The sequence below is a fragment of the Schistocerca americana genome, chromosome 4, assembly GCF_021461395.2.
Source record: "Schistocerca americana isolate TAMUIC-IGC-003095 chromosome 4, iqSchAmer2.1, whole genome shotgun sequence".
Classification (NCBI taxonomy): Eukaryota; Metazoa; Arthropoda; class Insecta; order Orthoptera; family Acrididae; genus Schistocerca; species Schistocerca americana.
In genome coordinates, this window is record NC_060122.1 from 405,385,960 (window position 1) to 405,398,438 (window position 12,479).

Below are 12,479 nucleotides of genomic sequence, written 5' to 3' on the forward strand. Positions count from 1 at the left end.
CTATGTTTTGTTATGCACTTAAAAAAAAAATTCCTAAGAAATAGCAGCCTCCGACACCAGCTATATCAAATGCATAATTTGCTCTCTGTGTAACATGTCACACTTCGTAATTTAGTACTGGAACTGCATTAACTGTCCTGTTGATTAAGTGATTTCTACAATATAAAGGTCTTTATAATTATCAGCACAACCCTTAAAATAAACATTATCTTTGCTGTTTATCCCAGTGTACAAGATAATTTGAAACAGGTGTTCCACATCTATTGCCCATGCATGTACTACAGCTCTGGTGTTATTGAAGAGGCAGCAGGGAGTCTGGTGGCTCCCTGCTGTGAAGAGAAATGAGCTAAAGCCAGTAACAAATATACCAAAAAGAACGTTGCCCGAGGTTCTGAAAGAGCCACTCTGAACGCTTTAAAAGTTTGAGCCCCTGTTAGAATCTCATTACCTATAATTGCCCATGTTCGCACCATTAAAAGTTGTATTATATTTTGCATTGTGTAAGTGGTTAAAAATTATCTGTACTGGTATACTAGTTTTCTCAATACAGTTTTTACTTTTATACCTCAACTACACTATATGGTCATCAGTTTCTGGGCATTCATTGATACATATTTAGTACATGAAATTGGTTGTGGCACATTAGACTAACTAGCCACCATTCTTCTTTGCTTAGAACATCATACAATAAAACTACATGTTCAACAATAAAAATTTGTATGTTACAGCTGTCGACAGCTGCATGGTGCAAACTGGAAATGCATCTTCTACCAGCCCAGGAATTTGTGGTGACCATGGAGTATGTGTCAGTCTTCCAGAAGGTGGTTTCAAATGCAATTGTGATCCTGGATTCACAGGAAAATACTGCCACGAGAGTGAGTTTATATGTATGTTATATGTCAGTATACCACATTTCATTTATCGTGTGCATTTTTATTCCTCGTTATCTCCATTTTTAACAGATATAAATGACTGCAAAGTTAATCCATGTCAGAATGGTGGCACTTGTGTGGATAAAGTCAACTCCTTTCAGTGTATTTGTAAAGAAGGATGGGAAGGAGACATTTGTGAAAGAAGTAAGTTGTATTTTAATTAGAAACCTGTAGAAAGTTCTTGCACAGAAGCACTAGGTTGTAGACTAACTGGTGTTCAGCATCACAAGCACATATATTTTATGATTGCCACTATTTACCATTCCAGATAAGAATGAATGTAGTCCCAGTCCTTGTCATAACAACGGAAGTTGTTTAGATCGAATGGCAGACTTTGAATGCATCTGCAGAGATGGGTGGAAGGGCAAAACCTGCAACCTAAAGGACAGTCATTGTGATCATACAACATGTCGTAATGGTGGAACTTGTCAGGATCTTGGTGATACTTATATATGTCACTGCACCTCAGACTGGGAAGGGACAACATGTCACATTGGTGAGTAAATATTACTTCATGCATGTTAAGTCAGTGTCACAGCTGGCATAAACAATTCCACTGATATAACAAAGACTTCAAAAATGGTAATTGTAGAGTTGAGCATTATTTTGCAAATGAATTGTACTTGGTTTTCAATTAATTTTTTACATAATTAAATTTTAGTTTTTTTCTAAATTTTGTTTTTTGGTGATTTACAGCAAAGTCAAGTGCATGCAAATCAAATCCTTGCCAGAATGGTGCCACCTGTGTGAATGCCGGAGATGCATACAAATGCATCTGCAAGGATGGCTTTGAGGGAAAACATTGTCAACATGACATCAATGACTGTCATCCGCCCCCTTGTTACAATGGTGGCAAATGTGTTGATGGAGTAAACTGGTTCCTTTGTGAATGTGCAGAGGGGTTCACTGGACCTGATTGTAGAATTAATGTTAACGACTGTGCTTCAAACCCATGCAGTTTTGGAAGCACGTGTGTGGACGGAATTGGTGAATTTCGGTGCATCTGTCCACCAGGACGTACTGGACTGCGCTGTGAACATGGTAAGTAAACTTATTAACAGATACTGTCATTTCTAGATATAATTCTTTATTTTTATTTACTTACTTGTGGGAATTATTTTTGTTTGTAAATAAATTACACAGCCTTGCGTAAAGCAAAAGGTATACATGTGAGACATGGTCTTTTTATAGCTGTGCTGCCAAGATTGATTCAGATATTTAGTGTAAGTGCTAGTTCAAGCTCTCCCCAAAATTACCCAACACGTGTTAATATCTGAAAGCCTCTATTTCTTATCATTGCAAAGACCAAGCACCATGAGGAACTATGTTTTCAGACCATCATCTCAGAATCCCTCTGCACCAAGGAACTTCCCTCCTCGTTTGTCCCAGGAATCTGATGTTCAGACATTGTTCAGTTATATCCCAAATACAACTATTTCATGTAGTATAAGCTTCTAGACTATTGTAGATGCTCGCTTCACATTCCCGGGTTCCCGGGTTCGATTCCCGGCGGGGTCAGGGATTTTCTCTGCCTCGTGATGGCTGGGTGTTGTGTGCTGTCCTTAGGTTAGTTAGGTTTAAGTAGTTCTAAGTTCTAGGGGACTGATGACCATCGATGTTAAGTCCCATAGTGCTCAGAGCCATTTGAACCATTTTTTATTGTAGATGCTGTCTGTAACAACATGTGTACTTTCTTTAGTGGCTGATCATCTCTCTGCACTTGGAGAGTGTCAATGGGAAGGACGAAAGTACACCAGGAATACGACATGGCTTGATGAATGCAATACATGCATTTGCTCCAGTAGTGGACCAGTTTGTACACAAATTTGGTGTGGATTAGGAAACTGCCTTGGGCAGCCCAACTTAACACACGGAGCTGTTATTTGTCAGTCAAATCAGGTATGTGGCTCACTTAAAAAAAACTTATTATTTATGAAATTTGTCTGTATACTGTTGCTGAGAAGAACTAACTTAGATGTACAAATCATGGGCTGTGCCTCATTCTCTTGTATTAATAACCATGTTACATTATTTTGCTGTTCTTCATGCCTCAGCCAACCACACGCAAGCATAATAGTTGTCTATAGAACATAAAGGTTATTATCACTTCATGTATTTTTGTTACTCTGCGGTTCAGTTCATCATAGTACTTTCCAAATGTTCATTGCTGTTTATTTTATCTGTACTCCAACAACTATCTGTACGTAACAAGTACCATGGTTCTCTGATAGTAACTTCTTGTACTCATTATAATGGTACAACACATTCAAGTTACTTTGTTCATGACCTTTGAGTGTCATCATACTCTGTACTTTCTTGTTCAGTGTTATGGCTAAATTCAACTGGATTGCCATTCACAGTTACCTGTATGGTTCCTCCAAGTCTGCTGTAGTTACAACACATTGATTCATATTACTTTACTACAACATGATACTGAATATGAGTTATGTTCCATAAGTCTGTATTTATTTAACTACTCTACTATTGCTGTAACTCACAATTCTTATTAGCTCTCAGTTTGTGTCATCCTCAAAACATGGCTCATGACTGGCCTTTAACACATTATATATTAATAGAAATTACAGAAGGAAAATAAGTGATGTATTGTCTTAATTGTTTGGATCGTTTGTGCTGTATCATAAGTAATCCAATATCCATCCTTGTAGTTCGAGTATTCAAAGTTTCCTTTGTGACAGTCCTCTTGTAGGTATTAAGCGTTTACTTTTCCAGGAGCACAGGATATTTTATTTTTCATTTTTTCCTTCACAATCATGATACAATTTTGTACCACAAACTAATTTTATGACCACCATCATTTGAAAATTGCTTACAATAATGAATTCTAGGCTGAAAATAATAAATAAAACTCAGGACAGCCAACCACTATGCTGCAGATGATTGAAGGATAACACAGTGGTATAGTTTTTATTTATACACCATTATTAGCAAAAGGATAGATTGCTACTCACCATAAAGATGACACATTGAGTTTCAGACAGGTACAACAAAAAGACTCTTACCTCAAGCATACACGACTGCCATTTCTGGCATCTTGGACTGGAATTATTTATTTATTTTTTTAGTCGTTCATCCAGGGCTGATCTTATAATGCCATTTGATTTTTCATCATAAAAGAATGAAAATAATTTGCTCCAAAAATATTCATAGACACAGTGTACAGGGTGTACATAAAGTCCGGGAACACTTCCAATTATTTATTGCACAAGAACCAAACATTGTACAGGTATCATATATACGTCATTTTGAAGAGAAATCCTGAAAGTGTTTTTTTCATTTATACTGCCACAGCGTAGTTTGGTAATTTGCCGATAGTCATCACTAGTCACAAACATGGCGAGTTTGACCATGCTACAGAAGAGGACAGCTGTTTCCTGAAATGGCCTCCCCGATCACCATATCTCACTTTGTGTGACTTTTTTTCTGTGGGGACACATTAAAGATCTGGTGTATGTACCGCCTCTACCATGTGATGAAGCAGAGTTCGGGGAGAGAATATGGGAAGTGACTGCCACTGTCGACGATGTCATGCTGGGTCGGGTATGGCAAGAATTCGATTACCATGCTGACATCTGCTGGGTCACTCATGGTTCGAATATCAAATGTTTGTAAAGAAAACTTTCAGAGTTTCTTTTCAAAATGCAATATGTATGACATCTGCACAGTGTTTTGTCTTTGTGTAAAAAATAATTGAAAGTGTTCCCTTTACTTACACCCTGTATATAAGTATGCTTTATGAAAATATGCCCCTGCATTAACTCCATGCCCATAAACATTCCGGTATTCCCCATGCACATCTCCACATTTTCCCCCTGGTCCAACTCAAAAACTGAGTCAGCACCCCCATGATCCATGAGATATTGAACTCAGAAGAATGACAAGGCATTATTTTCATGTACTAAAGATTTTTATCAAAACGGGACATATTTGTCACAGGGAATGATCTGTGATCCTGTCTGTACAAAATACAATTATTTTTCTGACTGTCAGTTGCTGTTTTTTATTTCAAAATGACTGGTTTTGGCAAAGTCACCCATGTAAGACCTGTTAAACAACAAAATAAATTACAATTGGATTCAATCCTGTGTTTACGAAGCTTAAATACTATAAAATGCTTTGTAAGCTTTGTAAACATAGGATTAGAGCCCAGTAGTTATTTATTTTGTTGTTTAACAAGTCTGGAGATGGGAAATATAGCCTGAAACTGGTCATTCTGAAATAAGAAACACTGATAAATGGGAAGAAAGAGACTATAGATTTCATGATATGATTTTCTTGCAAAAGCATTACAGTTCTGTAATGTGGCAAGATGTTCTAGTTATCCCATTTCATTATTAGGTACTACTCTGTGTAATCTTTGACTGTGTAATATGCATTCTTTATGAATAATGTTTTAATTGGCTTCATTGGGGGATGTATTTTCACAGTTTTTCATCTCCTTGGGCAATTTATTATACAATTTTATTCCCTGATAGAAAATGCTCTTTTAAGTCTTTTGTTTACTTCTCCATGGTAACTGTGATTCCAAACTGTCTTTTGTCCCAGGATTACGTATAGAACTATTAGTATAATATTTAGTAATGTTTTCTATGATATACACAACAGATTTGTAGATGTACTCATTGTAAAGATACCCAATTTTTTAAACAATTCTTTAAATGATTGTGTATACCATATGAGAGGAGGCATGTAACTAAACTGCTATATGTATGCAGTGTGTTCATGATATCATTAACTTACACTATAAGCATTTTAAAGTAGAAATGAAATATTGTAACCAGTCTATATGTCAATCAAAATGAGACGCCTGTTTTCTAAAATTTTTTTCATACTGTAAAACCATCCTTACTTAACAAAAATAATAACATTAGATTAATATTTTCGTAGGTTTGTGTTCCTACACCACGAGAGGCATGTTTAACTCCTCCATGTGCCCCATGGGGTGAATGCCGCAATTTGGAAAGCGGAAAACGTGTTGGTCCACCATCGCTGCCAGCACCACCAGGATGCTGGCCCAATCAAGCAGTACTAAGTAACACATGTGCCCGGCTGACTCTGCTATTGGATCGATCACAGCTGCCTCAGGGGGTTACAGTGGAAGGGCTGTGTTGTGATTTACGACGACTACTGGCTGCTGGTCATGCTGCTACAATTACAGCTGCACATTCTACACCACAACTTGTTCTACTTTGTGACCTCAAACAGGGATACAATGACACAATTGAGGTCACTTTGGTGAGTCTATTGCTCAATTTTGAAAAAGAATTGTCACACCTGTAATATTGGAAACTTTTCATTTATGATTCAGTTTTTACTGGAAATTAATCTATAAATGTTTAATACATAATTTTGACAAATTATAGCTAGCAGCAAGCTGTTATGTGCAACAATAATTGTCTTTCATGAAAACTGATGAGAAGAAATTATGAAATTGGCATGTAGTTAAAGTTATTTTTAAAAATTTTCTCTACTAAATTCCTGTTCAAGCAGCCTGAAACTGCATTTTTCTTCTTTTCCTTGTGTCATTCTGTGCTTTAAGTTTGTATTATAATTGTAACTGTGTAGTATTGAATAGTAAGTGCTTCCTCACAAGCATTATTTTGTGTGAAGCAGCACTACTGCACCAGCTACATTAATTTTTTCCTTTATTCAACTGTCTTTAGCGCTAGCCTCATTTGCCTTAAACAGATGATTCACAACATCTGTCCTGGATCTAATTCCATTAAAAATAGATCTTTATGCATGCTGTAAGTGGAATCACCTTCCTTATAAATGCATTACTATATTCTTGAATCAGGACAGACTGTTACTGTGAGTAAACGTTTATGATGTCAATACGTGTCATATACCATCTCCTCACTAAGACCCTAAATACACAATTATTTCACCCTCTTTATAATGTGCCTAATTTTCTTTTTTTTCTTTTGATCATAACTTTTTATCCCCCCCCCCCCCCCCCCCCCCCCTCTAGAGGCACATCCATCTTCTTATAGAGATACTTCATTTGATTATTATAAGAACTCTCCTCTGATTCTCACCAACAAAACAAAAAGTAAAAAAAGTCTCTAATGTATGAACTGCATATAAAAAAAGGTTTGAGTGAGTGTTAATAACGTTTAGAGTCAAATGAAATGTGCAGAGAGTTCAACTTTTGTCATAAAATACATAGTTTGAACAGGTGATATCGGATTAAAAATATATCGGTTGTACAGGATTATCTCATTTAGACATCTCTTCCCAGCCTTAGGGTACACTGAGCTTCATTTACTTGTCTGTTACATTTCAATTGGAATTAGAGCCTGTTCGAGTTATGCATATTCTTACATTTTTATTCACATGTCCACTAATGTTTGTATACGGATACTGAAATTCAATTTCCAGGACAGCCAGTTTGGAAGATAAATATTTTCAGTTATGAATATTTCACCAAGCAATGGTAGAAGAATCCGTCAACTTGTAGTTTCATAGTGTGACATAATACCATTGCTCAGTCAATATACAATGTCTCATATCCTATTAAGGCAACTATCTAAGCCTATAACAAATATTTTGTGTGTATCATAGCCTTTCATTTTGTTGTTCTATTTGCTTTTTGTTTTATTTTGATGTTAATAGGTACCTACAACACTAACCAAATTGTTTTTCTCTCTTTTTTTCTTTAGTCATCACCTTCACCTTACTCAGGCATAGAAGAGAATCGAGCAGTAACTGAAGGAATAAGAGTCTTGGGTGAGCTAATAAGCCGCAAACAGACCAACCTCTCAGCTCTGACATCAATAGTTGAGGTGAAGGTTGAAACAGCATTAGTGAGTGAAGAAAAACCTGGTATGTATTCTCAAAGTTACAGTATATGTTTCTGTATTTTTCTTTTTTTTTCCGAACAACTTCAATCTTTCAGAATGCCATTACACAATGTCTCACCTCTGAGGAAGTAATTTTGTTCAGCTTAGTAATTGCTCAATTGAGAGTAGCAGGTGTTATTCTAATTTAAAAATTCTTTCTTTGAAAACACAGCTGCACTCTCCTGTTTTGATTTTCATCAGCTACACATCTTCCAGCATTCAGACCGTTACACATAAAAACACTGAAAGTATATGAATAATTTCACTAAAACTGGTATCAGGCAATTAGTGTGAAAGTTGTACCCATTTATTTCCGATTTATTTTCAGTAAAGTGAAACTTTATATATGTAATTTAACTTTTAATGTCATTTAATATAACAAAGAAAAGCATTTGTGTATTATGTAGTTTACATGAAAATGTAACATTAATATATCTTCCATTTTCCAACAGGTAATGGATACATGATTGCTCTAATCTGTGTTATTTTCGCCATCCTGTGTTTTGCGGGAGTTGCTGGTTTTTTTTATTGGCACCACTTACTGCGTCGCCGCCAGTCAGGAGCAGGGAACAATGGTGGTGTTATGGGCAATGGATCCTCATGTCACCACCTTCATCATCACAGCCATCATGATGATGAAAAATCTAACAATCTCCAAAATGAGGAAAATTTAAGAAGATATGCAAATCCGCTTAAGGATGAGGGGAAGGCAGCAGGAACTGTGAGCAGTACTGGTGATGGAAACACACTGGATCTACCCCCACGCATCAGTGTTGTACGTCCACTTTCTGCAGCAACACTAGTGTCATCTGATGGTCCATCAGAGGCACTTGAAATGGTTTCTGATACCGATGCTACAGAAATGGCTTCACCTGGTAAAGCTGGAAGCTCTTCAGCAGCCTCAGCTGGCCAAAGTGAACAATTACAGCGAACACCAAGATCTGCTTCAACACATCGCAATAGCCAGATCTTATTATACAAAGCCCAGAACCCAGATGTACGGAAAAACACTGCAGCAACTTTTGATGATGTAGGCACACACAAAGACTTTGCCAAAAGGATTATAAACCTCAAGACACAGCCACCAGTCCAGAGGACGTTGCATTCTTCACAGATTGACAGGAGTGGTGATGTGTTAACAGTGATTGTGTAGGATCAGTGTTCTGTCGCAGAAGGATTGGTGTCGTAGAATGTACATGTGGGTTTAAAGCTTAACAAAAACACGGTGATAAAAATAAAACTGAATCCAATAAATTGACAGCTTATTTTGTGCATTGGGAATAAGTGCAATGCTGACTTGTTTGTAACAGACTTATACATTCTCCTGTATATCATAATATTGTTAATGAGGAACAATTGGTGAGTGGAGATGCAAAAAGAAAGACAATATTTTACTGTTTTGCATCTGAACTGATAATTGCTGATTGTTCAGAAGGTGTAAATATGGAACTGAACAGGGAAAAAAAAAGTTGACTGTCATGTGTATAGAATAGTAATATGTTAAAGACTGTGTCATGAGAAACAGTATTAAAATTAAGAACAGTCTGATGTAGGTGACATAGTTTTCAAGGCCTTTCAGACGTGGATGAAAATTTTGCACAAGAGGAATTATAAGGTTAGAATGGAGGAGGTGGATCAAAGATAGAGATTTAACAATTTGTTCAAAAGAAACATGTGCTATGAATTAGTTTTTTGCTGTAGTTTGATACTCAGTTGGACATTGTAGATACATTGCTGACTGCCCAAACAAATTTTATTGTTTTTTTTTAAATTTTTGTTTTCTTTAACTAAGTTAACTGTGCTTCTGTGTTGTTCATGTTTAAGCTTCACTATCAAATTTCCTGGCAACAAAAAAGCGTTGATGTTGAGTAGCTATTCAAATTTCTTTATGTTAAAAGTACCATGGAATAAAAATAATGTAGAATAATTTGCACTGTTTTAACTTTCTTCAGATGTATGGTAAATATACTTCTTGCACACCATGACTATGCTTCTAATGTTTTTGTCAAAAGTTAAGTTTCTTTAAAAAATCATCTTTAGCATAAATAGAAATAGTATTCCCATTCGAAAATAAGCTATACAACAGATGTATCAGTTTGAATTGTCCTGCAACAGCATTTACCTGCACACTGTTAAATAACTTACAATACTACCACAAATTTTTGTAGCTTGTAAAATGATTGAATTTATGCACATGGCATCAGTACACCAGAAAGTGCCTCACAATTCTTGCACAAACATTACACATATAAGTTTAACAGAAAATCTCATATTAATAAATACAGAACTTTTGTGCAGTCTGTGTTCCTTTATAGATAAGGCCTGTAGTGTACTTCTTGAAAACATCCGTATTAAGTTAACTCATTGTAGTCTGGAAATGTTATAGTACTCACTTGAAATATTTCATTGTAAAAAAACAGTGTAGCTAACACTGACAATACTGTGTCTTCATACTACTGAAACCAAATTTGTTTTGTATTTGTCATAAGACATTTGAGTTTATATTATATCAGGAAAACAATAAAACTGTAATGTATAAGGATTTGATCAGCACTTAAAAATGGAATAATTGTACTATATTTTGAATGTCATTAATGTCAAATTCCACATGTTCTGTCAAGTTTTTATTTTAATAATGAAACAATAACTCATTTTAATTTATGGCTCTGCTACTTCAACTATGATTTTCTCTCCTTTTATCATTTGCTGTTAACAATATTTGAAATTTAATTTTTTATAACAACTTACCTGGTTCTTTAATCATCCTCCTTTTAAAAAAACTCACATTGAATTCTGTGATCATTATTAAAATGTTTTTCTGTGAAAATGTTAGCATAATATTTTCCAGCCTGTAGATATAGATGTACATAACATACATTTATTGAAACTGATGTTTATAATGTATATGAAGTAATTACTATTTATACACTGCTAAATAATTCATATGGAATTGTTTACAGATATACAAAAGCAGGCATGATTTATGCAGTACTGTCGTGAGGCACAGGAACATGCATGTTTCATGCCTGCCTGGATGACTCTGTGACATGAGTGTACTTAGTGAACAGTTTAAATGTTTAAAAATAGAAGGTTGTGATTTGTATATTGTAAATTTCTTAGAAATATATTGCAGTAATGTACCTGTATATTTTAGTATAGAACATTTATTCAGTCACATAAGCTTTCAAACCTGTTCCATTCCACAGTGATGGAAAAAGTGCCTAAGCACTGTGCCTTTTGTATTATGGCTTTCATTTATTTTTAAAATTTATAAATAAGAATATTTGTACATTACTACAGATGTCATTTCATACAGCAGTACTGCCTTTTGAGCACTGCTCCAGAATAGTTGTTCCACATAAGTACAGAAAGAAAATGAAGGGAAAAGGCAGATTTATAACTTAAATATATTTACACTATATTTTTAAGATTGCCTGTATTATTCGCATGTTTCTGTGTATATGAAAATGAGCAAGAGTGTGAGCATGTTTGTAGTACAATATGTGTAATGCATATTTATACATTAACACATATTTTGATAATATCTCTACAGCCTGTAAATACATTAATCTGTTGATTGACTGAAGAACAGATTCCACTGAGAAAAACAAAAGCATGTGTGAATGACTGACCAAAGCTTGCCATTGTTGTTTACTAGAGCAGATGAGAGGATGTAATGACACTCTAAATTATTGAATAACATAGATATACTTTAGACATGATACACAATAAGTAGGGACATTCTAAACCTTAGAAAGGTCATCTGGTAATACAGAAAGACAAGGACAATGTAAGGTTAATATTTTGAGCCACTCTATTATCCTTTCAACAGTTTTCTTCTGTAAGTTTAAAATGAAGCACAGTCATGATTTTATTGCTCTTAATAAAGGCTTTCAGAGAGACTGGATATCATTCATAAATATGTCATAAATTATAACTGAGCATGATTGTCAAGTTTGTGTTGTATATTTAATAGACCTGTTAAATTTTAGTTGCTACAAAGATGTGTCCAAAAAACTCTAAATGAATACTGCTCATTAATATGTGTAACACCTGAGTGTTGTAGATGATCTGCTTTTGAATGTCAGATGAATAAAGATGTTGAACATATGCTGTTATTGCAAATAACTAATTGTACCTAATATTCATTCATTGATTCATTTATCCATCATATTCCACAGAGCCTATACAGAAGGAGACATTCAAGGATTTGGAACAAGTCAAGATGTACATTAACAAAACACATGCAGATCATAGAAACTTGATACGTACACTGTACAAACAAAAAACTATTACTATATTGCTTAACACTATTCATGCTAAATTTAACCAAGTGAATTACAAAGAAAGCCGATTCTTCCCCAATTATATTAACAACAATACAATAATTGGCAATATATACTGTTTTCTCCTGAACAGACAAGACACCCATGAAAATTCATAATCTACTTCAAAATCAAGAATCAACAAGCTCTTAAGCAGAAACTAATTCACATGTTAATTTTCATAATATACAGATGAGTAAATAAACAAAATACTGTAAAATGATAACATACCTATCAAATCAGGAGTACACCTTGCTGCAAATATTAACATAAGGATAATATGATTTCATAATGCCACATAGTACTTTCACTTGATCAGTTTAGTTTCCAGAGAATATTTGTCTTACTGGATACATTTTTTA

The 12,479-nt window shown here is 34.9% G+C and overlaps 1 protein-coding gene across 1 annotated transcript in view; it reads left to right on the plus strand.

Moving 5' to 3' along the window:
- The window catches only part of LOC124612262 (protein jagged-1b), a 582,430-nt gene extending 570,537 nt beyond the window's left edge, over nucleotides 1-11,893 (plus strand). The window contains exons 12-19 of the mRNA XM_047140352.1: nucleotides 729-875; nucleotides 963-1,076; nucleotides 1,201-1,428; nucleotides 1,629-1,973; nucleotides 2,632-2,831; nucleotides 5,838-6,185; nucleotides 7,613-7,775; nucleotides 8,245-11,893. Of these exons, the coding sequence (XP_046996308.1) occupies nucleotides 729-875; nucleotides 963-1,076; nucleotides 1,201-1,428; nucleotides 1,629-1,973; nucleotides 2,632-2,831; nucleotides 5,838-6,185; nucleotides 7,613-7,775; nucleotides 8,245-8,945 (2,246 nt within the window). The 3' untranslated portion in view covers nucleotides 8,946-11,893. The remainder of the gene's footprint in view (nucleotides 1-728; nucleotides 876-962; nucleotides 1,077-1,200; nucleotides 1,429-1,628; nucleotides 1,974-2,631; nucleotides 2,832-5,837; nucleotides 6,186-7,612; nucleotides 7,776-8,244) is intronic.
- The last annotated feature ends 586 nt before the right edge of the window (nucleotides 11,894-12,479 follow it).